Source organism: Mchenga conophoros, linkage group LG15 (assembly GCF_057382185.1).
Source record: "Mchenga conophoros isolate Kocher_MC1m ecotype Shallow Benthic linkage group LG15, M_conophoros_male_GT1.1, whole genome shotgun sequence".
NCBI lineage: Eukaryota > Metazoa > Chordata > Actinopteri > Cichliformes > Cichlidae > Mchenga > Mchenga conophoros.
In genome coordinates this window covers 40,665,862-40,693,630 of record NC_140540.1, presented here as the reverse complement: position 1 = coordinate 40,693,630, position 27,769 = coordinate 40,665,862, and the positions used below count along the sequence as shown (strand labels likewise).

General features: G+C 41.5%; 3 protein-coding genes across 5 annotated transcripts; 1 reads left to right on the top strand and 2 right to left on the bottom strand.

The window, feature by feature from the left end:
* Positions 1-131: 131 nt before the first annotated feature.
* Positions 132-4,151, top strand: LOC146558931 (T-lymphocyte activation antigen CD80-like). Of its 2 annotated transcripts, none has more exons than XM_085247065.1 (5): positions 132-351; positions 693-1,016; positions 1,755-2,033; positions 2,521-2,691; positions 3,876-4,151. In XM_085247065.1, exons 2-5 carry the CDS (start codon positions 728-730, stop codon positions 3,947-3,949), a joined length of 813 nt encoding a protein of 270 aa, XP_085103191.1. In that variant the 5' UTR covers positions 132-351; positions 693-727; the 3' UTR covers positions 3,950-4,151. The 2 variants fall into 2 exon arrangements, with proteins under 2 accessions (XP_085103191.1, XP_085103189.1); XM_085247063.1 differs by having other exon boundaries at positions 132-617.
* A 65-nt stretch (positions 4,152-4,216) lies between these two features.
* On the bottom strand, positions 4,217-8,916 carry nit2 (nitrilase family, member 2). Its single transcript, XM_085247066.1, has 10 exons — positions 8,758-8,916; positions 8,530-8,648; positions 8,078-8,198; positions 6,936-7,024; positions 6,765-6,858; positions 6,610-6,684; positions 6,452-6,530; positions 6,098-6,196; positions 4,992-5,047; positions 4,217-4,695 (listed from the first exon to the last, which is right to left on the bottom strand). Exons 1-10 carry the CDS (start codon positions 8,783-8,785, stop codon positions 4,595-4,597), a joined length of 861 nt encoding a protein of 286 aa, XP_085103192.1. The 5' UTR covers positions 8,786-8,916; the 3' UTR covers positions 4,217-4,594.
* A 1,141-nt stretch (positions 8,917-10,057) lies between these two features.
* Positions 10,058-26,335, bottom strand: tbc1d23 (TBC1 domain family, member 23). Of its 2 annotated transcripts, XM_085245887.1 has the most exons (19): positions 26,217-26,335; positions 24,521-24,632; positions 22,284-22,389; positions 20,824-21,028; positions 20,617-20,740; positions 20,216-20,340; positions 20,092-20,138; positions 19,901-20,004; positions 19,677-19,799; positions 19,471-19,563; positions 19,217-19,387; positions 18,886-18,928; positions 18,389-18,495; positions 18,112-18,254; positions 17,697-17,741; positions 16,896-16,984; positions 16,637-16,772; positions 13,040-13,234; positions 10,058-12,929 (listed from the first exon to the last, which is right to left on the bottom strand). In XM_085245887.1, the coding sequence occupies exons 1-19, from the start codon at positions 26,252-26,254 to the stop codon at positions 12,845-12,847; spliced, it is 2,091 nt and encodes a 696-aa protein (XP_085102013.1). In that variant the 5' UTR covers positions 26,255-26,335; the 3' UTR covers positions 10,058-12,844. The 2 variants fall into 2 exon arrangements, with proteins under 2 accessions (XP_085102013.1, XP_085102014.1); XM_085245888.1 differs by lacking the exon at positions 17,697-17,741.
* Between the last annotated feature and the right edge of the window lie 1,434 nt (positions 26,336-27,769).

Genomic DNA, 27,769 nt, shown 5'->3' with positions numbered 1-27,769 from the left:
CTCCGTTTCACAGTCGCGATCAGGTGAAAGAATGAAACACAAACTCGTTGTGTTTCCTCTGGATGAAACGAACGTAACCGCAATAACAGGAAGTTTGATTGTAGCTTCTTCTCCAGATGCTGTGAATGAGTCACAGAGTCAGATGTCATCACGTTTCGTGTGGTATGTTTGGGTGTGTGTTACCTGACATGAAACTGCTGACAGAAACTAACCGTCCTCGAGATTTATGCTTGATTTTTTATTTTTCTACTTTATGTTTTATTTTTAAATCCTTCAGCGGTATTTTTGCACGTTTTTAACTCAGAAAAGACGCGAGAAAGAGAGAGAGAGACAGAGAGGCAGCGAGAGCAGGTATGGCACAACAGGCCGCCGCATGCCTGACATTAATGAGGTCGGAGGTGTACGCGGGGTTGGAACGAGCAGAGGACGAGGAAGTGAAGTTTGACTTTTGAATTACGCAGAAATGAGCGAGTTTTGTTTTTCCAAGCTGAAGAGAAAAACGTCTGTTGATAGATTTTCTAGTTTTTGTGCGCAGATGCTCCCAAATCCGGAGACGCCGGTGGCACTTTTACGCGCAGGACTTCTGTTGAGTTTATTTAGTTTGCGCGCCTGTTTGGGTAAGATGCCTGACTGTCTGCAGATCACACGGTGACATAATGACAGTAAATAGCGTGTCTCCTTTTTGTGTGCAGATGACAGTTGTGTTCTGGGGATCGTGGGACGGCCAATGTCTCTGCCTTGCGTTCTCCCTGAGTTAGTCAACTCCGAGAATGTCACCATTGAGTGGATGAGAGACAGTGAGTTGGTACTCAGGTCGGTATGGAAGCCCGATGGAAGTGTGGAGACATGGAGCAATAACAGAGTCGCAGTCCCAGCTGACGCTCCTCTGACTGGAAACGTGTCTTTAAACCTGCCAGCGGTTCGTCCCGTTGAAGACCAAATGTCTTACAGCCTTTTCATGGTGTTAGGGAAGAATCAGAGCGCCAGGCTGTGCACCACATGCCTCAGGACAGCAGGTAAGTCCCGCGGGATTCAGGGGGAAGCAGAAGAAGGATATTTAGAAGTCCAGTCTCTGGTGGTTGGTGGCAGCCATGGCTGTAAATTTTGTCGGAATGAGGACACATTAAAAGCCGTAAATTTTAAGCACGAGACACTTATTTTTTGTATTTTAGGGATTTTTTAATTAACAAAATTGAACGTTTTCTAGATGTGTTTGTGACCAAAGTCTCTGTATTCATGCACAGACACAACATTCAGGTTCCAGTTCAATATACGTTGCAATATAATGCAGTGAGTGTTTTCTTTTAACTTTGCACCAACACAGTTACAGACATTATTTATTCTTCTTCCCTCTTTGCCTGAGTCCAGATGGGAGTCAGAGTTTAAAGAGTTCTGAATATAATATAAGGTCACGTTTGTTGCTTGTTTGCACCTGTTTACATCACTGGTAGATGATCTTATCATATAAACACCTGAATTGTAACAGTTCAGATGTGTTTCAGCAAAACTCCTGCACATTTATGCCATGCCACACGTGTCTGTAATGATTTGTAGGTACCAGTTAGAAGACTATAAAAAACAATAAACTGCTGCATGAAAACATTCACAATCATATTGTGGGAGTGTTGGAGGCATTGTTTCCATGATGAGTAATGTCTTAATGCTTTCTCTAATCCCTCAGCTTCTTTCATGTAATTACTGGAGGAAAAGAGATTCTAAATATTACTAAATATAGAATCAACACATGTTTGCAGCCAGTTTCAGCACCCCAAAGCTGGAGAAGGAAGAGGCAGTGCAGGGCGATGAGAAGGTCTTCCTGTGTCACTCCACTGGAGGTTATCCCACACCTGCAGTGTACTGGCTCATCAACGACAGCGAGGAGCCCCCCGCAGGGTCGGTGAGGACTCAGATGACATCACTCCCAGACAATCTCTACAACATCACCAGCCACTTGACCCTCAACATTTCCCACGACTCCATTGTGTCGTGCATCATTGATAACCAATCTATGAACCAAACCGTGATGTCAACCTGTAAGTGCAGTCATTAGTGTTCAGACACAGCAGCACGATTCTCCTTATCTGTGAAACTCATAGTTAAGCAAATTCTGCTATCAGCTGGTTCCCTGTACTGGGTAATGTCACGTGTCTGACTGGTTTGATATTAATTAACATTAGCAAACCAGTCCAGTTTTTATCATCTTTGAATTTTTGAAAGCTCTAGTTTAACATGTAAAGACAGACAGTTTTGTGTTTTGTTTTTTAAATCTTATCACTTTTGGATCAATCAGTTAATCAATCAGTCAAAAATTTTAAAAGTCACCTTGACGATGTACATCTTTTAAATACAGTTTATGGATTTGGACTCTTTGGATTTTAAATCTTCTTCTTTAGTGTTTTTTTATTGCAGGTTTTTTTTGGAGTCAGGTGTTATTTATTTATTTACACTTTATTTATTGGCCTTGGCTCTATGGCACACTGAAAACATTTTTACTATTGTTTTTTCCTGATGATTGCTCAGATGGAGTGGAGGCCAGGCCTGTGACGAATCGAGCATCGTCGGCCATGTGGATGTTCAGCACAGGTCTGTGTGTGGTGGTTGGGATCATGGTGATAGCTGGAGTGGTGTATCAGATCCACCTGGACAAAATAAACAAGAGGAAGAAGGAAGAGCACAAACAACAATGGAGAGGTAAGCAGATCAATGTGTTTGTTTATCAGTGAATTTAATAGAAAATAGTGCAAATAGTTAAATCAAATATTTGCAGCCTTTGCCGTTAGACTGGAACCTGTGGAGTTTTTTTTTTTGGTGGACTTTATGGAGAAATTATGGAAATTATGTTTTTGCTACTGGGAAAAATGCCCTGATAAGAGGCTCTTAGCTTCTATTTTTATATGAGTCTGGATGAATGTTTGAGCATGCTGTCATGCTGCAAAGCAAATCTGTGCCTCCTTTAATAGAGCTGTATGACGTGTGCCTGAGATCACAGCATTAGGAACGTCTTCTGTAAGACGTCACACAGAGCTGGATGTAGAAAATCACACCTGACATCAAGTGTTTAGAGCAGTTTATTTATTTATACATAAACTCAATGTGCTTAATGATAAACACATAAAAACCTGTGAAGGTTTAAAATACCTTAAGGCAGTGAAAACTTCAAAATAAAACTTTACAGAAAAACTACAGTGTTGAGCGCGGCACAGTGATGCGGTGATTAGCACCTCATAGCAAGGTCGTGGGTTAAAATCCCACCTGGGGCCTTTCTTTGTGGAGTTCATGTGTGGGTTCTCTCAGAGTACTCTGGCTTCCCCCCACAGTCCAAAGACATGCAGTTAATGGGATCAGGTTAACTGGTGATTCTAAACTGACCGTGACGTCTGTGTGTTCCCTGCCTTTCACCCTATGTCAGCTGGGATTGGCTCCAGCCCTCCGTGACCCTGAATTGGATAACAGAAAGAAAATGGATGAGTGATGAGCTGCTGAATGGCAGCCTGTGTGAACACAAAAGCTTTTGAGTTTTGATCTAAGGGCATCTTGCTGTACTGGGGTCCAAACCATTGAGTTTTATGAACTATTAAAAGGAATTTTAAAGGGAAGTTTATACTGTGGTGGGAGCCAATGAAGTGTCTGTACTGTACTGGAGTAAAATGCAATTTGAAAGAGCTCATTGTTAAGCTGATGATTTGGAGACCCTGGAGCTGAGCTTTTCCCTCAGCAATCACTTGTACGCAAGCTGACCTCACTGTATAAAACCTGTTTAATATGAGCATCCACCACTTTTAAAAGTATTTATATGGCACATAACAAGAGAAAGTATAACAGAGCTGTCAGGTTGTTTGTTGTGCTTTTGTAACTTGTTTATTTGTCACCATCAGGATACAAAAGACGGTATCAATTCAGGTTGGAAGACGAGTTGATGAACCAGGAACAAAGGGAGACGGATGTTTGAGCCTGACGGTCACTTAAAAAACTGAAGCCACAGAGCACTGATGTGTAAATATGTTTGTTGTAATTACCATTTAAATATACAGTTTTTAAAATACTGTACAAGAACAATTCTTGGTGGTTGTTTTGTTTAGTTTTTTTTTTTTAACCTATTTGAAGATTTAATAAAGACTTCCAAAATGACACCAAGCCCTCTTTTACTTCATAGATCTATAAGGCGTACGAGAGGTGAATTCATATTTCTTTTACAGTAGAAGAAAGCTGCATTGGATTTCAGGTTTGTTTTTTATTCTTGAGCACTGATTCAGAAACAAAGAAAGCTCTGAAAACAAACAAGCGGCCAGTCTTCCCATTCATCTGTAACCAGAAATGATAAATGAGTCACTGCTCATCAAAAAGCTTTTAACTAGATCTGCACTGGATACAAAAGTCACAGCTTTTAATGCAAAGTTTCTTCATTCAAGTTATCTTAAAACAGCCAATCAGCGACTGTCCAGCTGATTCTCATGTTTCCCTCTGCTGGACAGTGAGACAGCAAGCTGCTGCAGGCCTGCTTCTCTCTTCAATCCACTTTAACAAGAATCACATGGATGAGACTTTACAGGATCCTTTTGGCTCGATTTGAAGAGCTGGACCCGAGGTTCAGAGTTCAGCTCGAGCCTTCCTGCACTGACGTCACCGCGTAGAGGTCGTCCCGACGCTGAGATGTGATCGGGATCTGCTGCCGGATGTCGGCCAAATACTGCAGGTCTGAAAACACGCGACACATTTAGAGAGAAGACACAATCACAGCAACGGCAGAGTAAACACGAGCACTGTGCAGTAACTGCTGCTGTGCCAGACTGAAATGCTTTCTCTGTTTTACATTGTCAGGTCTTCATTTTTTAGTATTATTCTGTAGAGGAAATCATTAAAGCAGTGAACTAAAACTTCTTCTCAGAGCAGAAATTCATTTTTCCACTTTCCTCACCAGCTGATCAAAGATTACATAACTGTAAATGACTTTCACATTCCACAGAGACAAGCAGACTTCTGCTTTTCCTCACCGATGTCGGCATAAATAACAGCTTCCTCTGGTCCAGCCTTGGAAATGACTTCCCCCCTGTAACAACAGAATTATTCACAAATCAGCACAAGAAACGCTCCTTTAAACTTCCTCACAGTTGATATTTTCTTATTTCATTTTTACAAAAAAGTATTGAATAATTTATTCTATGTTATAAGAGCTAGTTGTTGTTTTTTATTTTACATTCATATAGATTCCCTGCAGGAAACACATTAAAACTTTAAATGCTAACGCACAGTTAAGCTTTAAGTTTCATCTGTTTTGTACGGTCATGGCGTAAGCCGTCGATTCTTCACAGGCAGGCAGGGACGTGTCGCTGGACACTTTTCAGCTGACGACACTTTCAGAGTTGATGAGTAACTCTTCAGACCTCTTGGTGACACTCACTCGACGTCAGCAGCTGATGCCCGTAGAACAGGTTAAGATAACAAACTGCTCCCAGCACACAACCTCCGCTTAAAGAAACACGTCTGTTCCTCAGACAGACAAACAAAACCCACACATGACAGCAGCGGAGCTGCAGGAAGGTTCAGGTAACACGACGGGGTGGAGTCATCAGAAAGAAACTAAACACCTGGAAAAGCCAAAATTCCCAGATGAACTTTAAAGCTCTTTGGTCGCGCCTGCCAACGTGAAATATTCCCTCAAGCCGTTTGTGTAGCAGCCAAGATCCAAATCAAAAAACCACCGTGGGCTATTTAACCTGCCTCCTGTTACCCGAGTTACACTTTACATGGTGTGCATGGCATCCGAACAATAAACGGCTCAGCGTAGGAAGGCTTCACTGGATTTAAACCTTGTGACAAAGTTTTTAAAGCTCATGAAATACAAAGTTACAATGAATTTGCGTCTGAAAAAAGCTGCTTTTCAAGTTTGTCTACTGTTCCTACTGGAGTTCCTCAGCTTACCCAGAGACGGCAGTGAGATAAACTCTGACAACAGCTTGCTGATTCTACATCTGTACTCCACCCCAACTGCTCTACATTGTTAAAACCCTGAATTCTTCTACTTTTACGGCCTCAAGTTGTCCCTCTGAAAACTTTAACCGCCTTATCACGCCCTGCATTTTTGATCTTATTTTCTTACCACGGGTTCACGACGGTGCTGTGACCCCAGGCCACGTAGGAGGCAGCTTCATCTCTGGCAGGTGATGCTGTGGCCACATACACCTGATTATCAAGCGCCCTGCATAAAGAGACATTAAAATGATTCGTTGCAGATTTAAACAGCAGCAGATCTCAGTTTGTAGTCACTGAGCTCTCGTCATGCTGCGTTTATTATTCAGCTTGTGTTCATTCAGGCGTTCTTGTGCCTTATAAGTAACATGTCTGGTTAACGAAAGCTCAACCCTCAGATCAGATATGTGGCTGAAAGATGACTCTAACATGTCTGCAGTAAATTATTCTTTTGGGAGTGGGTGACTATGACCCTCAGTCTGACCTCCCCCTCTGCAGGAGCTCCCAGTGGGCGGGGCCTGTGGTCATGTTGAAGGCTCCGGGGTAAACCAGCAGCTGACAGCCTGAGGACAAAAGCGCAGTCCAATCAGCTCTGGGACATCACAGGAAAACAAAATCTAAACACTCCTTTCAGACGCTTACCCTTCCTGCTGTAGAGCTGGGCGAGCTCCGCGAACCTCATGTCATAGCAGATCCCAACACCCACTTTGCAGAACGCTGCAGGAGGAACACATCAGATCAATGTATGCTCATCCAGACTGCGAGGCAGAAAGCCAGAGTCTGCGGCTGTCGCTCACGTGTGTCAAACAGCGATAAACTGCTCCCCGGGCTCAGCGTCTCAGATTCCTGGAAGCGGATTTTTCCGGGAACGTCGATGTCAAACAAGTGAATCTTAGAGGAGGAAAGAAAAAAGATGAAGAGGATTCATCTCTGCAACTGACCACACACTGTATATGACCCACACATACCTTCCTGTGTTTAAGAATCATCTCTCCATCAGGGCCAAACACTGTACAGGTGTTGTACAACTTCCCACCATCCTCCTCGGGAATGGATCCTGTGGATGATGACGAGTCGTAAGAGCTTAAAAACTCCAGAGGTTTCAAATGAAAAGGCTCTTGGACGAGAGAGACGGATGTCATCACAAACATAAAGAAGGTTCAGTTAAGACCCCAATGACCTGGACAACTGGAAACCTACATCGACATAATGAAAAGTAGTTTGAACTGAACTTGGATTTAAAGTTATCCCAATCTTCTTAAACGATGACCACGCTTGGGTGGCAAGTGGCCCTGTTACGATCATTACCATCTCCATGTGTTTATCCTCTGACAGAGACACATGAAAGAGACACGACAACCAAAGAAATAAATCTTTGGGAGAATTCTGTAAAACCTCGTCACCTGCTGTACTTTGCACCCAGCATGACGACGGAGAAAACTTTCAACTCAATGCTTAAAAAAAAACAGGACTTCAACAGGTCAGATCGCCATGTCTATTTTTATACTGTCCGTGGTGAAGCCCATCAGTCCATCCTCTGCCTGAGACCAGCGCCTCCCCTCTCCTTTCTTCTGATTGGCCACCTCTTGGAAACAGAAGGTTTGAACAGCAGAGATCAGTCTTTGTGACATCGTACTCATCCAAGAGTTAAAAAAAAGTCTTAAACCTGAGATTTTATCTCATAGGATTACTTGCACATACACCGACCTCGTGAAACGAAACCTTGAGCTTGTTAGTGCGATGGATCTGTTAAAAAGGTTTCTGATGGAACACTTAGAGGATAAAACACGGTAGAGTGCAAGCAGCAGAGCAGCTGTTTTCCAGGAGTTAAACATGCAAAGTTCTCACTATTTTTCCTACAGTTTACCCAGAAACAGATTACATTTTCCACATCGTCTTGACAACCCACAGCAGGAAACACAGTGGAGTTATATATCAACTCTACTACTGGTGAGCTTTTAACTCTGAGGATCTACCACCACAGCGTGATACACACAACTCTTACTGTAGCTGAACTACATGAAGCATCATCAGCTCCTTTACAGTAACATTAGAAGGGAACTTTAATGTACTCTATGTAATAGCTTTAAATCCACGGGTGCTTTCACACCTCCCACCAGATACACCTCGTTCTCCTTTGCTGCCTCCGACAGCACCTGGGTGGATTCTCCTGGGATGTTCTCGGCATATCTGGAGAAGAAGCTGGTCCCATATGGAGAATTGAAGCATTCCTGTGTTAACGACAGGGAGATCATAAGCTCATAGGGTAAATCTGAGCAGTCCAAAAAGGCAGGTCATCTGAGGGTCCTGTGCTGGGAACTTTTTAGAAATATTTCATTCCTGCACTAACGGATGTCCAGAAAAGGGAACAAACAGTTCATAAAAACACAAAGACGACACCGCGTTAATGGTAAAGCGCCGTCCTCTCAGGGGACACGTCTTTTAAATAAAATCTACAGCTGTATTTGTCCCCGGACACTGGCTTGTTTAGTTGGTTGTATTTTAAAATAAGCACTTCAGACTGCTGACAAGCAGCCGTGAGGCGCCCTTCCTCCTCCTCACCGGTAGCAGCACCACTTTGCTGCCCTGTCCTGCAGCCTCCCTCACCAGCCTCCGGGCTCTGCTCAGGTTGTCTGCTTTGACGCTGCTCACCTGCAGCTGAACCACCGCCAGACGGAACTCTGAGGAAACAAACACGGAACTTCAGCGAGTGACGGAGAGCCGCAGGCTTCAAAACCGCGCTCAGCGATTTAACATTAAACTGCGAAACACGGAGACCTCTGTACTTACTGGACATGACTTTGGCTAAAGTAGACATGTACACACAGGACTATCTGCTCACTACACCGCGCCACAGTCCGGTCATGTGATTCCGGGTGGCGGATTGGTTTTCAAAATAAGAGACCTTCTTGATTTAACATAAAATAAATAAATAAAGAGTACTAAAAAATATTGACTGTTTTGAAATCGAAAGTGTTATTTTTAGGTGAGTTGACAATATAAATTTAAGCTTATGAAAAACTGAGGTCGTTAAACGTGAAGATTTAAGGCGGTGTAACGTCACAGGGGGTGGGTCGATTCAGCACAAGATCGTCATTATTATTCACTTTTCTGGTTAATAAACAATAAAAATGATGTAAGGATCTCAGTGGCTCTGCTCAGTAATAACGTTCCTAAATATAACATGTATTTCCAAGTAAAAAAAATAAAAAATAAGATGAACTAGCATTAATGAACCTCAGCGATTAAAAAATAGGGGGATTACTCAGGGTACACAAATAGTGTCAAACCTTCCACTGCAGAGAGAATAGCTAAGCTATATATAGGAAAGGAAAAACAAAAATATTCAAAAGGAGGACTGTGACCCTGTTTGAAGTATATAAAGGATTAAGATTTTTAAATGTTTTTTCTCTGGACATAAAACAAATAAGTTGCTTTTTGCTTGCTTCTTGTTTTTTGCTTATTTGACTAATATGATAAACTAAGAAAAATATATTTTGCAGAATAATACTAAAGTAAATGAAGAAAAAATTAGTGTGGGCCATGATTAAAATCACAATTAATTTTGTTCAGGTTTTGAATAATTTTTAGTCAAAGATTTAAACAGCAAAAGAAATTAGGATGAGAAATTTTCCTCCAGGTTGTTAGAACAGGGGCGTGTCCAGAGGGGTGGCATGGGGTCATACCACCCACCCCTGCTGTCTTACTGACTTACCAACGTCTTACAAAGTCAGCACAGGCAGGACTCACGGAGAAAGGTAATTTAGTATACATGCTTACAAACTTTTAATGTTTCATTGTACTTGTACTTTAAGTAATTTCACATTACATTACCTTCTACTTCTATTGGACAATATTTTCAATGCAAATAACGTACTTTCTACTTGATACTGTTCATCTTAAGGCTGTAGTTTAATATTTTATTTTGCAATACTTTTGTTAAAGCCTTGAATTAAGGCTGAGAGTTTCACTTCAATCACATCTTGTTTACAATCCACTTTGCTGTACAGAAAAAATTAAAGTTAATGTCCAAAAACCTTTGGTCACAACTGCATGTCAAATGCTGTTTCACAAGGAGTGTGTCCAAACGTGCAGTCAAATAATCTCCATTTATTAAAAACAGAAATGCTTAGAAAATAACAGCAGTACAGTAAGGTGCAAATTACATTTGAGACATGTTGCATTCTGGACTAGTGGTTGACAGCCTGATCCAGTGATGTTACAGAGAATGTAAAGACTCCCAGTCGAGGATGTTCCAGTCAATGGGAAAATATCAGAAAAGCACAACAACGCATGGATTACACAGGAATGCTTCAGACTGGAGGGAGGGTCGGGAACAGATTTTGTCTTGAATTCTACTTTGCTCATAGTTTAAATGTGCTTTTCAGTCTGAGAAAGGGGCCAATGCCCTCTGGGCTGAAGTTTAAACTGCAACTGTCACACTGGAGGTCTCTGTGGGAGGCTGAACACACAACTAGACTTCAAAGCAAATAAATAAGCAGGAAGAAAGCAAGAATGAGTCCAAGCAGATTTCATGACTAAAGAATAAGATACGGCGATCGAGGGGGGCGTGGCAATTCTGAAACAGACCAATCGCACATTAGTGTGACACCCATGTGGAGCTGTTAAAGCATGCAAAATAAAACCGTTCAGCCGAACCTTAAACACCACCGCTCTACGAACAGAACCGCGATTTTAGAGGATCTTCACGCCACTGCTGGTGCCCATATCGCACGTCACAGGCATGAGGCCGAAGGCAACAGTGGCAAGCAAACTGAAACTGCTCAGTATGGACTGCAGACTGCTTAACACAGTATATGGTTTTAGCTAATACATGAGACAGACAGAGATATATATTTATATATAAATATGGATGCACCGATTATGAAATTGGGTACTGATGTTACAAAAAAATTTGGCTGATAGATGACGTTTTTCTTTTTCCTCTTATGTTGCCTTTTTCCCAGGGAAACAAATCTTCACCCTGTAAAAATAATTTTTATTTTTTTAAAGCTTTTCATCACTTTGGAAATTAAGTCAGCACGAAAAATCCTGTGACAGCACAGATGAACACTGGGGCCTGTAAGTGGGAAACATCCATCAGAAGTCAACAGCGGCCCATTTATCAGTGTAGTCGTGATAACTTCACATCAGCGGTTCTCAAACTTTTTGTAGCACGCCTGCCACTCAAAAACATGAGACGATCAATAGCAATAAAAAAAAAATCTAATCTGAATTTCAGTGAAATAAATGTCACCACAACCACACCAAACTCTTGTCTACTTTTGTACTTTCAAAAAAAATCATACTCATCCACGGTGGATTAACCCCATGTTTCCCCCCTGGTCATAATCACCTGTGGATCTGTGCACCACAGTTTGAGAACCACCTGTGCTGCTCTTCTATTCTGTGTGGACAGAAAAGTTGTTCATGTGGGTCAGAAATGAGATCAGCTTTTTGTGCACCGTGAAAACCGTCTTTAAAGTGGACTTCATATGCTTTTACTTATTTCCTGTCATACACGAATACTAAACATATGAAACATGGCCACACTTTCAAATAATCACATCAGCTATGTCCGCGTAATCCCCATAAGCCCAAGCTCAGACTTCCGACTGCTCTCAGGGCTCGGGGTTACACACTTTGACTTGTATGATGTCAAAGAGATCACATCAGTGCTGTTCGGGGGCCAATCAGAATACAAGTTGCCTTAAAAGAGGAGGAACTTTAGACAACAGATGAACTGAAGCTGGAGGACAACATAAATAAGGATTATTCTGCACTGCCAGTCATGCAAAGCTACTCTAGTTGAATCCAAAAATAAAAATAGAGCTGCAAATGAGCATATCAGGTCCATTCCTTTCAAACCTCTGCAGCTCGTTAGTGTGATGTTTTCATTCTCCCTAATGTTTCAGCCTTCTGGATATAATTTACTCATCGGGGGAGCGGGGGATGTCATTCACATGGTGAATCTGACTGGGACGAGAAAATACTGAGGTGCTCATAATGTAGTCCAGAAAGGCTTTCTGGGAGCTACATCAGACTGCTATGAGATGAGGTTAATCAATTTTCATAAAACCAGAAAATCAGAAAGAAGGGGAACTTCAAACCTGGCAAAGTTTACAAGTTTCACTGCATATTCTCTCAGGATATGCTTTCAAAATGACATTGCAAAGGTCTGTATACAGAGCAGTTTACACAATATATATATACACATTACATATTTATAAACTAACCGCCAAATAGTTTATATTTAAGGCTGCCTGCTGGAAAAGTAAAGTTATCAAAAACAGTTACTGCAGTAGGAAATCTGCTTCATGTGCCAGTACTGCTTTTCTGGGGTGGGGGTGTGCATCGTTATGTCCGAGCTGGCTGACTCATGCTGACCAGATGATCGTTAAATCTACACAACATGTTACGAGAAACTGAATACTGCTCACATCAAAAGAATGGGTCATCATCAAAATGCTCAGGTGGAAAAGAAAAGGTCAGTCACGTGTGGATGAAAGAAGTTCGCCACTGGTCGGTCAGTACGCTACGTTAAGGCCAGCGGGAACTCATCAGAGTGGAGCTCCTCTGTAATGAGATCCCCTTTTATACTAACAGTAGAGAAGAACATACACTACAACCAATATTTCTTTTTAAATAAGTATAATATAATGGTTGGATGACAGCGGAGCACCTAAATATTTCAACACTCGCAGCCTGGCTCACAGGTCTGCAGTCAGCAGTGTGCCCACATGTCCCAAAGACAGACACACGGGGCTTCACAGTCAACACTGCACTGGGATCTGTCCAGGAGGGAGAGTAGATTTCACCGGCGGAGCCTCTTCCTACAGTTTGTATTAATCTCCCAAAACGAGCTCACCACCACCATTTATGAGCTCTCCAGGGCATCCAGGACTTTCATGATCTGCTGCTTGATGACCTTCGTGGCATCGCCCGCATTGGGAATCAAATATCTGAGACAGAGAAAAAGACATTAGCTGAAAGGGAAAATGTTAATAAATCGTAAAGCCACTACTTTAAAATTCATGTCTGATTAGTTTTTCATCTGCGTGCAGACAAGCACCTCTCAACCACTGAAATCTCCACTCCAGCTGAATTGTTGGTTCCAAACTTGAACGTGATCAGCTCTGGGTGCTTCTTTTTGGATGTGATCTTCACCACTGAGTTCAGCGCTTGTCTGGACTGGATGTAAGCAAAGCCCTTCCTTGTGGCGATCTCCCTCAGGCAGTACATGTGAGTGGCTGTGATCAACAAATGACTGGAAACACAAAAGAAGAATCAGTGTTAGGAGTTAATGTTTAATAAGTGGCCGCAGCGCTTGCTTGTTTATTCGTTTCTCATTGCACATCGAAGCCAAACTCGTCCACCCTTGGACCAAGGCCAGGAAGATGGTGAAGGACCTCAGCCATCCCAACAACAGACTGTTCTCTCTGCTGAGGTCAGGAAAGCGATTCCGCTCCCTGAAGACCAACACAGAGAGACTGAGGAGGAGCTTCTTCCCGCAGGCGATACGGTCTCTCAATCACACCACCACACAGTACTGACCCACACATATGGTTCTTACACACACACTGGACTTTCTGGACATTGTTTTCACTTCATCACTTAAAGCACATTTGCACTGCACAAGACATAATGTGGATTGCACAACATGGACATTATTTCTTCATGTCCATTTAATACTTGCACAGCTGCTGTTATTGTGTTAATATATATATATATATATATATATATATATATATATATATATATATATATATATATATATATATTAATTTATTTATTTTTTTCATTCATATTCATATTTGCCAGTACCTGGGGATCCCGCAGGCGAATGGGAACCATGAAGAGGCCGCTACAAAAGCTGTGATCAGGTACCCTGCTGGGGTAATAGGCTGGCCAAAGGAGGAAATAGAAGCCACTGACATAAAGACAAGAAAGCTCCTTACCATGCATGGAGGGTTTCACCCCAAGTCCAGCACCCTGAGGCTGTACGCTAAGCGGAAGGAAGGGGGCCGGGGACTGGTGAGTGTCAGCACCACAGTCCAGGATGAGACAACGAACATCCACGAATACATCACAAAGATGGCCCCAACTGACCGAGTGCTCAGTGAATACCTCAGGCAGCAGAAACCCAAGAAAGAGGAGGGAGACGAGGAACCATCATGGAAGGACAGGCCCCTGCACGGTATGTACCACCGGCAGATAGAGGAGGTGGCTGATATCCAGAAATCCTACCAGTGGCTGGACAAAGCTGGACTGAAAGACAGCACAGAGGCACTAATCATGGCAGCACAAGAACAAGCTCTGAGCACAAGATCCATAGAGGCTGGGGTCTATCACACCAGGCAAGACCCCAGGTGCAGGCTGTGTAAAGATGCCCCAGAGACAATCCAGCACATAACAGCAGGGTGCAAGATGCTAGCAGGCAAGGCATACATGGAACGCCATAACCAAGTGGCCGGCATAGTGTACAGGAACATCTGTGCCGAGTATAACCTGGAAGTCCCGAGGTCAAAATGGGAGATGCCCCCAAGGGTGGTGGAGAATGACCGAGCTAAGATCCTGTGGGACCTCCAGATACAGACGGACAAAATGGTGGTGGCTAACCAACCGGACATAGTGGTGGTAGACAAACAGAAGAAGACGGCCGTAGTGATCGATGTAGCGGTTCCGAATGACAGCAATATCAGGAAGAAGGAACACGAGAAGCTGGAGAAATACCAAGGGCTCAGAGAAGAGCTCGAGAGGATGTGGAGGGTGAAGGTAACGGTGGTCCCCGTGGTAATCGGAGCACTAGGTGCGGTGACTCCCAAGCTAGGCGAGTGGCTCCAGCAGATCCCGGGAACAACATCGGAGATCTCTGTCCAGAAGAGCGCAGTCCTGGGAACAGCTAAGATACTGCGCAGGACCCTCAAGCTCCCAGGCCTCTGGTAGAGGACCCGAGCTTGAAGGATAAACCGCCCGCAGGGGCGTGCTGGGTGTTTTTTTTTTTTTATATATTTCTTCATACATTCTTATATATTTCTATACTGTGTATTTTGTTGTACAGTTATTTTATTTTCAACTTTAATTTATATATTTTATCTTATTTTATTCCTTCCTAGTTAAATTTACCCTTTTTAATTTTCATATTTATTTCCTATCTTATTCATAGCCTTTTCATTTTTCTTTAGGTCACGAGCAGTTGTGTAAGCATTTCACTGCATATCGTACTGTGTATGACTGTACGTGACAAATAAAATTTGAATTTTGACACCCAGGGAAGGATGTCAAAAACTGTGCTCAAGAAGCCAAAAACATACTTTCACCTCAATGGGAAGCATCACGATTTCAGTGAAGAAAATTAAATTATCAAGAAATGTTAGTCATTCACATTTTCTCCTCTTCTTGCAAAGACATACACTTTACTTTGAAAATCCTGAGAGTTCCCAGGACACTTGCAATGAGTTTCTTAATATTCAGTCGATTAATAGGGCTGTGCGATACGACCAAAACCTCATATCCCGATATCAGACATCTATCGTCCGATAACGATATAAATCACAAAAATGTAACATTTTCTGTAAACTCTGTGAATCTCGGGCAGCTCGACTTGTGTGAAGTGTTTCCAGCTGCGCGTCATGTAGCTGGAGTCGAGTGTTTTAACCGATGCATGAAACGATACATTTTAGACATAAGTTGTAACGGCGCCGTTTTCTTTGTATTTATTACACGGCGTGCTGCGGGGAAAAGCCTGTTCTAACGTTTGAGTCTAAGGTTTATTTTTTAGCACCTGGCGGCTCTTTTTTACTTCTCATCCGTAAATAATCTGCTCTTTCATGTGATTCAGTTTATTTTGAAAAGTCTCAACAGGATCTTGAGCTTTATTGTGAAAGGTTTACGTGGAACATAAACAAGCGGACACGCGAAGGTGTTACCGTCGTTGTTGCTAAGGACAACACATAAAAACAGGCGCTTGTCCGTCAGCAGTGTGGTTATATAAAATATAAGAGAAAGAGAGAACTTTAAGAAATGAATATAGCCACTACAGTGACCATCAGAACCATGACAAATATTGCTGTAAACAGTTTATTTTGCCACACCACGAAACAAACGATAGCGTAAAATGAAACGATAGACGTTTTTATATCGTCGTCCGATATATATCGTTATATCGAACAGCCCTATCGATTAATGCTGTCAAATTTAGTCAAATGCAGCAAGACATGTGGGATGGTATTTTATAGCGCAGATGGATAATGATCCAAAGCTTCCTGCAAAGCCAACCCAAGAGTTTCTGAAGGAAAAGAAATGGCCAAGTCAGTCACGTGATCTCTTTTCAGTTACTGAAGATAAAACTGAAAGCAGAAAGTCCCATAAACAAGCAGCAAGTGAAGGCAGACGCGGTAGGCGTGGCAGAGGAAACACAGGATTTATTGATGTTCATGGGTTCCAGACTTTATCCAACTATTAAAAACAATCCTTGTATTTAAACGTATGTTAGCTTGTTCAATTAATTTGGAGCCTCTGAAAATCAGGAACTATGTTCAGGAAGCAGTGAAGCACCTTACCTTAGTATTTAAAGACTTCAACCTGCCCTTATTATGGCTGCCATGCAATATGCTTCAAGGTCACTGTACTCATTTAAAACGTTTCCTAAACAAAACTGACAGCTTACCTGGGGAACATGTGACCCGTTTCTTTCACCTCGTTACATGGAATATGATGTTTTACATCAGGTTTGTTTATCCAGGTCTGAATGTTGACAATCTCCTTCCGGTCATCATCAGATATGGAGGAACTGTCTATCTCATCTGGCAGGAAGATCAGATGGAAGTAATCATTTTGTTCTTCAAAATAAAAGCCCTCACAATGCTTAAATATTTCACAAAATAATACCCTCTTCTAATTGTAATCTGTGTTAGCTGTAATTTTACCTGTATCGTACTCTTCTTCATCAGCAATACTGAACACAGGCTTCACTCCCCGGTAAGGTTTGCCGACGCGGTCGCTGCTGCTCACATGCCTGATTACAGAGGGCAACAAGGCAGGTCAGAGCATTATAGTCACACTAGATAATTATACATTAAGTGCATTAAACAGTTTGCACACAAACATCAATGGCATGAAGACCTCCAGCCTGCAGTAAAAAAAAAATATTAGCCCACTACTGCCACAGGTTGTGCTGTTAAATACAAAAAGGAAGAGGTTAAACGAGACATTTCTAGCTCGACAGCTGGGTTACAGATTAGTGGTTGTATGATATTCAGGGCTATTTAAAGCAAATTATAGTTTATTTTATGGTTTTGCATAGCCCTGACTATCATCTGAAAGAACTATAATGAAATGGAAAGACAGACTTTTCAGTGCATCTCCAAGCAAACAAAGGTGAAGTCAAAGGCCTCGGTGAGTTAGACTAGAAAACGACGACCTTGTGGATGTAAAGATGACTCAATGCTTCCTAAAAGGCTGGAGCAGCTCCGACAGTGCAGACAAAACAGCAGTTTTATGTTGTTAGTGAAAGCATGAAGAGAAATTCTAAGAAACGGTATCTCATAGACAGCCTGCTGCCCGTACTGTATGGGAACGTGTGGTGTTGTTACATGAGTGTAGGCAGGTGTAGGCGGAGATGCTGATACTAAGCATGCGTTAAAAGTCTCCAAAATCCTGGGAGTGGTGCAGGTCTACAGCCAGTGGGCATGCCAGTGATAAACATCTGGATGTTTGGGAGCTCTTACCGATCTGGAATCACCTTCTCTGGCCAGGGTAGATTGAAAGATATTCTATTATGGGATAAGGCACAAGGAACTTAATTTCATGACAGGAAATATGGAAAAGCAAATATGGTGTTTTCAGTCAGGTGTAAATATGCACTAAACCCAAACTAGCAGGATGTCAAAAAACGGTAAATTTGAACTGTTCTGGTAGAATTTCATCTGAAGAGGGATCAGTTGGCTCTCAGAAGGCGCTCTGGTACTTTGGTTTTTAGTATTTGATATGTGAGAAGAATCACAAACTTGATTTTTTTTCAGTGTTATAATATTAATTTGCATTCTGTTATTGTAGCGAACTGTATGATTTACACAGAAAATTGAGAGTGTGTGTTGCAGTGTGAGCTTCAGTGGTGAATGTTTTGAGGAACTAGTTTCTCACCTGTCGACGGGGGCAGAGGTATTCTCAATGAAGCTGATCATCTTCTCCTTAACATTGACCGACTTGGACTTGAGAGCAAATGTCATTTTGTTGACCAGGGACTTCACACCTTTGCTGTCTCCAGGGCCGCTCAGAGACTCTCCCTGTATTCATGGAAAAATGTAACAATCCGTGCCATCAGACAGAAGATCTCTCTTAACACCTCCAGTGTGGAGCATATTGTGATGTTTATGTCCTTTATGATAAAGGGGGTTGGCTGGCTCCCCTAACTTCTTACATCAGCTGAGCTGAGGCTGCTGTGAGATCCAGATGTGCTGACGATCCAGTGGACGTACGAGGAGTCAAGCCCCTCGACGTTCATGTCTACCAGGTGCTGCTGAAGAGCTGGAAGTACACGTGTCTCTGTGAATTTTAGCTTTCACAATTTTCTGTACTGCAGTTGTGACCAAAAGACAGATATATAAAAATGTGGATGTGTACAAGTTTCTCAGAAACATATCTCTCTCTATCTATCTACCCTATATACATACATATATGTACAAGAAATGAATATAGTATTTTAACTTTATTTCATGCTAAAAAATGATGATGGATTTGTCCAAACAAGATCCTGACAAATCACTGACAGCCACTGCTGCATCACCTCACCGATGTAACCATTACAAAAACTATAACTTACACATACACGCAAAAATAGGCCTCTCCATGTTCATATTACTTCTCTGTGTGTATGCAGACTAATGTGCTTGTCAGTATTGTCATTTTCCTACTCACCCATAAAACCTCCTTTTGCGATGCTGACATACTCTTTGTTTTTCTGTAACAGAAAGCTTGAAATTAGCCGATCTGCTAGAATATCATCCATAATATTGCAACACAAAGATCACAAAATCATTTGTTTTGCCAAACAAGGTCACACAATTCTCATTTTTCCAGTTAAAACTTCCAGTGATTACTACTTTTTTTTAAAGCATGAATTATAATGACTTTCCTGCTTCTGCTTCGTTTATTTTATTTTATAAGCAAACAGAGATTTTGACAGTTTGAAAAAATCTAAAGGAAACGTTTGTAATCGTTATATATGGATCCCACTTTCACAGCTCACCTGCAGGAAATGTGCCAACACCATGTTCATGTACATGTCTTCCTCTTCTCTCCCGCTGCCCATGAAGCACAGGTGCTCTCCGCTGGCGATGGACCCCGACTCTAAAGACTGCTTCTGTGTCTCCAGGAGGGACTTCACAGAGAGTGCAAACTCAGATGGGTTCTGGAGCATCTGTAAGAAGACATAAAGCTTGTTTTATATTCGTTTACTGCAAATATATTTTTCAACAAATCCCTAAAGCCCCTGTCCCTCACCAGGTCTGAGTCCAGGTGGAAGGCTGTGGACAGATGGCCAGCATTGTACTGCTCTGCAGGCCGGCAATCCACCACGAAGAAACGTACCCCATCCTAAAAAATAAAAAAAAAGAAAAAGTCCAGTTTCCTCACATCCTCTTTCTTCCTTAAACTCACAGGGCAAACTTGAGAACAGTTAATAATTTCCCACTCAAAGTGTCACTGACCTGCTGCAGCTGGTTTGCCTGCAGGATTTCAGGGACAGACACAGGGAGGCACAATGCCTGACTGAGGTCAGTGTCCTCCTCTTTGAGAGCCACCAAACTGCTACCAAACAGATTCTGATTCATCTACAGAAACAGACAAAGGGAAACAAACAATGAGGTTTTTTTAGATGCTGCCGTTGTCTCTTTGTTTATATTCAGCACTGCTCAGTTTTTATTTGCTTCACCTTTCTGAGCGACAGAGGGGTTTTGCTCTGGTAATACTGGGCCAGTGAAAACAAGTCTTCAATGTCCTCAGACTCCAGGAGAGAAGGAGACGCTTCCAGCATTTCTGGGATGACATTTTTTTTCCCCACATTTAATTACATTAAAAAGACGTTCAAAAACTGTACAAATGAGAAGAGAGGAACAAACTCACTGATAATGTCCTCTTTGCTTTCTCCCTCTTGTGTAAGTATGGTCTCTCTGAGGATACAAACAAAAACAAACTTTCAGAGCTGGCACAAACAGCCACGAGCTGGATTATCTTTCTGGCTGCATACTTGGCATTGACGAGGATGATAAGCATGAGAAAGAAGATGAGAAAAGGGTCCGCCTGCTGGAGGTACGAGTCCCACAATGTCTGGGTAACTTCAGGAAGGCAGTGGCTTGAAAACAGACTACCCAGCTGTGGAACAGAGACAAACACAGACGCATCGTTTGCCATGGCCACATGAAGAGCAGTGTTACTTGAGCTCTAGAGCTGCACAGGTGGAGAATAGCTGATGAAAAAATATGGAGTAAATGTATGTGAACGAATATCACTTCTGCAGGGGTAAAAATGCTGGTACCAACTTTTATTTCACCAAAATTGAAGCTGTATGCCGTTAATTGTTTTTGACTGAATCTTTTTCTGAAATGGGGCAAAAATGTTGTAAAACTTATTTAACATGAGGCAACATACCCAGTTGATGGCATAGGAGTCTGGTGTGATCTTTTTGGTGTCCAAGAACGAGCACAGCTCTGGCTCGTGATACTGCAGCAGTAGTCTGTACAGGTGGAAGGGTCGGCCTTTGGGCACACAGTCCCTGAAACGGGAAAGCTTTTACAGTCAAAGCCTGCGGGTCTGTGTGAGTGGGGTGAAGGGGACAAGGAGGCTGAGATGACTCACCGAGGGATGTATTTGTTCATGATAGCATAGAAGCAGTTGTAGAGGTCGCTCCGGGGTAGATGAAGCCCCAGCAGCGGTTTGAGCAGGTGCGGCCAGCTGAGCTCAGGGGTGAAAGTGATGTTACGCGACTTGCAGTAGAAAGTGATGACTGACTCAATGTCGGACACCATTTCACTCCTCTCTTCCTCTGACACTGCCAGCTGGTCTAAACATGGGACACACGGAGGGGGTCGGCAGTTTTAGTTATCTTTTCCAAATAGGTCAAGTTTTTTTTTTCCTATTGATGCATTAAATGATGTCATTATTATCAGATTTCTATTCAATTGAATCTCTCCCCATAGTTTCACGTCAGCATATAATCTAAACTTGTGACAGCCGTTCATGCTCACAGCTCCGTACTCCTTTAAATAAATGACGGGACTTTTGGTTTGAATTTCAAATTAGAGGAGGGTGTGACAAAGACTGGAGGGGAGGGGAGCTATTCTACTGAACAAGAAGGGAAAAAAGTACAAAGTTAGAGCAGGCTAGATGATTCACGAGGCTACCCCGATGGTATAACTCCCCGTTTTTTCTATCTAATGTAGGAAGTGGTAAATAAACTCCTCTGCATCTCTTCAGCAGCAAGAGTGCTGCTCCACTGAGGCGTTTTTGCATTATGGAGGGCGGACAATGCTACCACAACAAGGAAGCGTTAGTATCCTCCCACACCAGCATCGGAAACTCACAGGAACATGATAGGAAACTGAGATTAGGGAGAAGATTTAAACCTTTAAAGAAAGTATTTTTAAACCAAACATAACATTTCTGGAGGATCATCAGGGCTTCAGAAGTCTTAGCAGTAGATCACCAACATCACACAGGCACAAACTCTCATATTCAGCCCATTAGCAGCGCATCATATCAGACAAGAGTTGCAATAAGATAAACTGCAAACAGCAGATCGATGTTATTACTAAATACTTTGTGTTTTGTAGACGGTCGTCTCAGAGCCAGCTGCACACAGAGACCAGTGCTATTAGTCCAGAGCAACTCTATTTAATGAAAATGAGCTTTTAGTTTCTTTTCTGACTTAAAGATAAGACCTAACATGCTTTATGAGTTAATAATCCAAAGAGTTCAAATATGTGAATTTTATCCCTAATTTTAAAAATAAATCTCATCTAAGCCGAGCTTGTTTTTCCCCCACAAATATCCAACTTTAAACTCAAACAGCCTATAATTTTTTTTCTTGAATTTTAGCCCCTTAACCTCACCAGCCAAACCCAGTGGATCTTAAATGTTGAGATATGGAGCCAAAAAACAAAATAGAGCAAAATTCCTGACACAAATAATGCACTGACTTTTACTGAACTAAAAATTTATTCTCAAGTTGGATGTGCCAGAAAACGCTTGAGAAACTCACTGCAAATCCAAAAGTCAGGACTGTGTCAACGTATTCAGAGGCACCGACATTTACTCACCGATCAGCTGCTGACTCCGGTTATGAATGAGCTTCTGTTCTGGTAAATCGAGGACACCGTCCCAGGAAGCCAGGCTGTCGCCTTTTCCGGAGACATTGAGAGCAATCTGCAAAAACAAAACAAGGATTCAGTGCTGAGCACGGGGAGAAAAGGAGACCTGACATTCAGGAAATAAAGACTGATCTGCTATAAGTGGCCAAAGTCTCACTGCACTGATGGACAACAAATTCATACACATGAAGAAAATACTGTAGAAGCTGCTGATATTATTTTTGGAACATTTTGAGAGAAAAAAAACGAAATTAATTTAAAAAAAAATCTCTGCACCCTCTAGTTCAGCGGTCCCCAACCCCCGGGCCTCGGACCGGTACCGGTGCGTGAGTCGTTTGGTACCGGGCCGCGAGAGTTGAGGCTCAGGTGTGAAATGTCTGGTTTTCAGGGTTTTTATCGGTTTTCAGCGTTATTTTGTTATCGTTTTTATCGTTAACTCGGTTTTCCTGGGTCTTTTCAGGTGTGTTATGAATAAATCTTCTTTTTTTCGGTACCGGTACTGGTTTTATTTTGTTGTATTTATCCGCGACACCTTAAAGGCCGGTCTGTGAAAATATTGTCGGGCATAAACCGGTCCATGGCACAAAAAAGGTTGGAGACCGCTGCTCCAGTTTACCCCAGTACAGCTGCAGAGCGATGAACAGGTAAAACAGGCTCCAGATCTCAATGAACGTGGCACGCAGCTAAAGCAAATAATTGTTTTTGTTTTGAAAAGTAACAAAGTGGTAAAGATACGTTTCTTCATGTCTCCCTTAGGGAGGCCATATTTACTCACCGACAACTTTGAAAGTTCATTTGATATCTTTAGATTTTTTATGAGCAGTCATTTTCATACCTCCAGGCTGTAACATGGAAACCACACGATTACAGACTTTTCATTCTTTTCTTTTTTTTCCAAACACACAACCACAGAGTTATCAAGTTGAAGCTGCAGGAATGAGAAGACCATAGTGAACGCTCCAGATTGCAGCATCTGCTTTGATGCGAAGGTTGTACCAGTGTGTTGTGTTAAAGAGAAACCTGACCATGAAGGGAATGCAGTTGATTAACTGGTCAGTCTGCGTTCCCACTCTCACTTATGATCAGAATGAGACTGCAGATACAAATGGTAGAAATGAGCTTTCTTCTTTTTTCCTGCTCTAGGGGAGCTTTTTGAGGTAATCTGGGCATCTGACCAGGATACCTCCTGGACATGTCATATGTTTTAGGCATGTCCAACTAGGACATGACCCTCAGGCAGACCCAAGACTCCCGGAGGAGCTAAAGAAAGTGACTGGTGAGGAGGAGGTCTAGGAATTATGGCTTAGACGTGCTATCACAAAACAGACGCCCACTCCACAGAGTTGTTATATTCAGGCTTGTGAAACAGGTTGTTTAAAATCAGAATCCATTACTTTGTTTTGGTAAATGGAGTGCTTAGCTTTAAAAATAAATAACTATTATATAACATATCAATCAAATGTAAATGTCTGGCCCATGATATTTTTTGTCATTTCACGTGTGGCCCAAGTGAATTTCAGTTTATAGTCTATGACTTATACGATGATTAATGGAGCAAAGTGCAAATTTTTACTTTTAGGTCCGAATGTTTTCAAAATTTGACACAAACAAAACTACACCTACTTTATTCTCATTTTTAAGGTTTTCCTAAAGTGAAAAAAGAAATCTTGCATCTGCTCTCCTGCACTGATAAACACTTTGTGTTTGATTTGACTTTAAGCATTATTTGAACTTTTTTATAATAAACCAAATTATTCAATTTTATGAGGTGTAAAATTAAAGGCTCTCTGAACTTTACACAGTGACTAAAAGGTCTCCTAATGATATTATCAAACAGCCTATTATCAGACACAATAAACATCCCATTCAAAGCTGCTTTACAACTGGGTGCAGCCGATGACGTGTCTTTTCACAGGCTGGTATTTTGCATGCGAAGCCAAGACGAGTCAGTCACCTATAAGTAGCATCATTATTGTCATCCACATGCTTGACATACAATACTGACTCTTGTTATGTGATGTAAGACATAACTGAAGTCTTTTCTTTGGGTGTGCCAATAAGGGATGATCCAGTCTACTCACACCTTAACGTAAGAATGCTTGCCTTCTGTCCACAGACGTACAAAGTATGTTGTACATGTCCAATAACTGTTTGAAACCACAATCTAACTGCTGCAACGTTCTCACCTTCCACATCTTGGCCCTGTGTTCAGCTGACTGCTCCTGGACCTGGATGGTGCCCCTCTCCATCTCCATGTCTGAGCCACCAGAGTCAAGAGCGTCAATGAGATCCTGGTCCCTGAAGAGTAACGAACGGCACAGTTACAAGCCCACAAAATATAAAGATAAAAGTTCATAGGCTGAAAACAAAACATAAGATTTGAAGAGTTCATTTTAAGGTAAATTATTACACCAAGGTTCAGAGTAAACCCATGCAAAGGCTCACTGATGCAGAAACAATATTATTACTAATAATACCACTATAAACGACAAAACTGCCAATCTTCAAAATTGTGCTGTACTGTCCAGCACTACGTTTTATTAAGTTCATACATCCATCTTCCCGAGGGGGCTGCAGTGTATGTTACAGAGCAAGAGACAGGTTGCTAGTTTGTCGCAAGGCTAACAAAGACATACAGACAATGTTTACACCTATGGGCAATTTAGAAACAGCAGTTAACTGGTGAAGCGAGAGTAGTAATCACACAGAGAACATGCAAACTCAAAGAAAGACAGGGTCAGATGGTGGATTCAAATCCATGACTTTCTCGCTGTGAGGCAACAGGGTTAACAACATGCATTATTATTAACTTCATATTTAACTCAATCATTATTCACATCTGTGTAATTGTGTAAATTATGTCAGCTTTTACTAAATGCCCTGTGTTGTTTATTGCTCTTAATTTACATCTTAATCCTTTTTTTAAAATACATGTTAATTTAACTCCGCATACAGACAGGTGACAAACTCAAGAGGAAAACAATACAGCAACATCATAAAAGGGGGCATTCACAGCTTCCCTGTGAATCTGTGTGTTGGTTCTCCAAATCTCCAAAGAGATGAACACCATTTTTAGATATTTCCTCATCTGACGTTTTGATGAAGCCGGAGAAGAACAATGTCTAACGCATTTGTTCAAAATCTCCGATGATTGTATGTACACATTTATACATATGTATAAAATCCAGGTCACTTTTATACTCATGGAACTCCTCAGTGACCCGTGCACTGTGACAAATGGCAGTGTCACAGAAGAGGTCTTTCTTAACAAAGTAGAAACATTTCACGATAGATCTGAATGGACACGCACCATTCACACCAACAGAGCTACCAGAGCCCTCTCTGCTGGTCTATCGTTCAGGTTTTTCCTTTAATCTGACACATGAAGACCTCTTTCACGATGCCAACCATCTTAATGGCAGCTGCTTTAAAAGTTTTTAGATATAACCAGCACTTTTCTATAAACTCTTTTCTATATTTCAGAGTAAAATAAAACTGGAACAACAGAGTGAGGCTGGGGTAGATTAAAGGGAAGCGGCTGTCCGCCTAAATATTAGCTGTCCGGCTAACATTGCTACTAAACTTCCCACTGAGGCAGAGAAACCGATAAAAATGTAGACTTCGTCACCGAACAGACTTAAGAGCTGTTATTTTATCCGTCTGAGATTTATCGACCGTTAATTTATCAGAACCGGGTTAGCTAATTGTCATGTAGCTGGCTAGCTGGTAAGCAGTAACGTCACCAAACTCCAACACTATTTTAAACACAAAAACTCATCTTTAGTTACTTTACACGGAAATCTGCGACAGAAATCCGACGCGACTGTCTGACAATCGAGACAAAGGCTCCGAAAATATTGACTGAACAACAAATTGTCTCACCAGCTGCCCCGAAGAGCTTCCTCCACGGCATCCGCCATTGTTGTGTTGACGGAGACACGTCAGATGTCGTCAACACGCGCGTTATGCGCGGTGACGTCACCGAACAACGAGGGGTCGAGATTGACAAGTGAAATCAAAGTGCGATAAGAAACTGATGAGAAAACTACTTGTTTGCTTTGATTTTGGGCGCTAAAAGTTAATAATTGATCAACAAACAGAGAAAAACAGAAAACATCATCAACATGTGCTGACCTCAGAGTTTAATCCCAACAACCTTCCTGTGTGATGAAGAAACAATTTACACACGGTGACACGATCCTAAACGTGGGTCAAAGTTTGTGTTTGTGTGAGAAAGTGTGGGACACATCACTAAAGTCAGGAGTCAGAAATTCTTTATATCTCACTTAAAACATAAACATATGCAATCGATGCAAATAGGTTATACATTTGGCTCTGATCGTGTGAATGACAGTTATTTTTATTTGAATGTAAATTTTCCTAACTTCAGATAATCATAAATGGAAACTTAAGTTTGTTTTTTAGATTTTGTGTGGTAGTCTTTGCATATACATTATAGTTGTAAGTATTGTTATAAATGTAAACATGTTTTTTAAATAGTTTTCCTTGTGTGCACCACAACAGCTGATTTTAAATTGAACAATCAAGACTTGTTTGAAATGTTTGTAAATTAAAGCCATTGCCAGAGGATTAGCAGTAATTGTACAGTCGACTTAGGTTCTGTTTCATGGAAAAGTGAGGCCTGTTCTCTTGTTATTCTATAACAAATAACAAAGCAAATAAAACCTATTTTCAAGACAAAATTACAAAAATTGTGTCATGCCCAAATACATATAGACCAGACGACATGAATATTTCTTTTTTCTAATGAACTAATAGTTAAATATTATTTATTCTGCTGCCCATCTTTTCATTTTAGTAGCAATGCATTCACAGATATATATTTTTTCTTGCCAGCATCTGCAATACCTGGAGCCAGATCCTTGGCAAACTGTCAAAGTTGCTGTCACAGCTTTACACAATAAAGAAATATAGAAAATTTAATACAGAGTTTGTAACATAAGTCAGTATTAAACTACTTCACTGTTATATCCTTACCTCCCAAACAGCTGTTCCTAAAATATTTCTGCACAGAGAGCAAACACCATCACACATTTTGACTCGAATAATAACAGAAAGTTGCTCTTAATGAAATGTTAAATTGTATTTCTTGTCTGGGGAAATATCACAGTGATGTTTTTTATCAATCCAATGTAATATCAGTAGGATGTCCTGATATCCAGGAGCTGCTGTCAGTGGTCAGACATCCAAATATTTTAGGGGTTTCAACTTCGTCATGGAGCAGCAGTCCCAAGAGTCCACATTCATATTTATGGTGCCAGAGCTTTACCCTAAAGCATCTGAAAGGTCACGCTTAAGTGTTTTAATAGATTAGCAATTTTAAAATGGCCCCTCAGAAAAAGATCTAAAAACAGCCCTGTCTTCATAAAATCCCTCACAGGAAAGTTTGCACAATTCCTATTAAACAGATCTGG

Bases quoted from the DNA above. Each gene is read 5' to 3' on its own strand.
- LOC146558931 (XM_085247063.1), top strand. From the start codon at position 464: ATGAGCGAGTTTTGTTTTTCCAAGCTGAAGAGAAAAACGTCTGTTGAT. The intron at 1,017-1,754 runs GTAAGTCCCGCG...ACATGTTTGCAG, and splicing joins CACATGCCTCAGGACAGCAG to CCAGTTTCAGCACCCCAAAG. The intron at 2,692-3,875 runs GTAAGCAGATCA...TGTCACCATCAG, and splicing joins GCACAAACAACAATGGAGAG to GATACAAAAGACGGTATCAA.
- nit2 (XM_085247066.1), bottom strand. From the start codon at position 8,785: ATGTCTACTTTAGCCAAAGTCATGTCCA. The intron at 8,199-8,529 runs GTGAGGAGGAGG...TCGTTAACACAG, and splicing joins GCAAAGTGGTGCTGCTACCG to GAATGCTTCAATTCTCCATA. The intron at 7,025-8,077 runs GTGTGAAAGCAC...CATCATCCACAG, and splicing joins CGAGGTGTATCTGGTGGGAG to GATCCATTCCCGAGGAGGAT.
- tbc1d23 (XM_085245887.1), bottom strand. From the start codon at position 26,254: ATGGCGGATGCCGTGGAGGAAGCTCTTCGGGGCAGCTG. The intron at 18,496-18,885 runs GTGAGTAGGAAA...GTGTACTTCCAG, and splicing joins CGCAAAAGGAGGTTTTATGG to CTCTTCAGCAGCACCTGGTA. The intron at 12,930-13,039 runs GTGCTTGTCTGC...TCTCTGTCTCAG, and splicing joins GAGATTTCAGTGGTTGAGAG to ATATTTGATTCCCAATGCGG.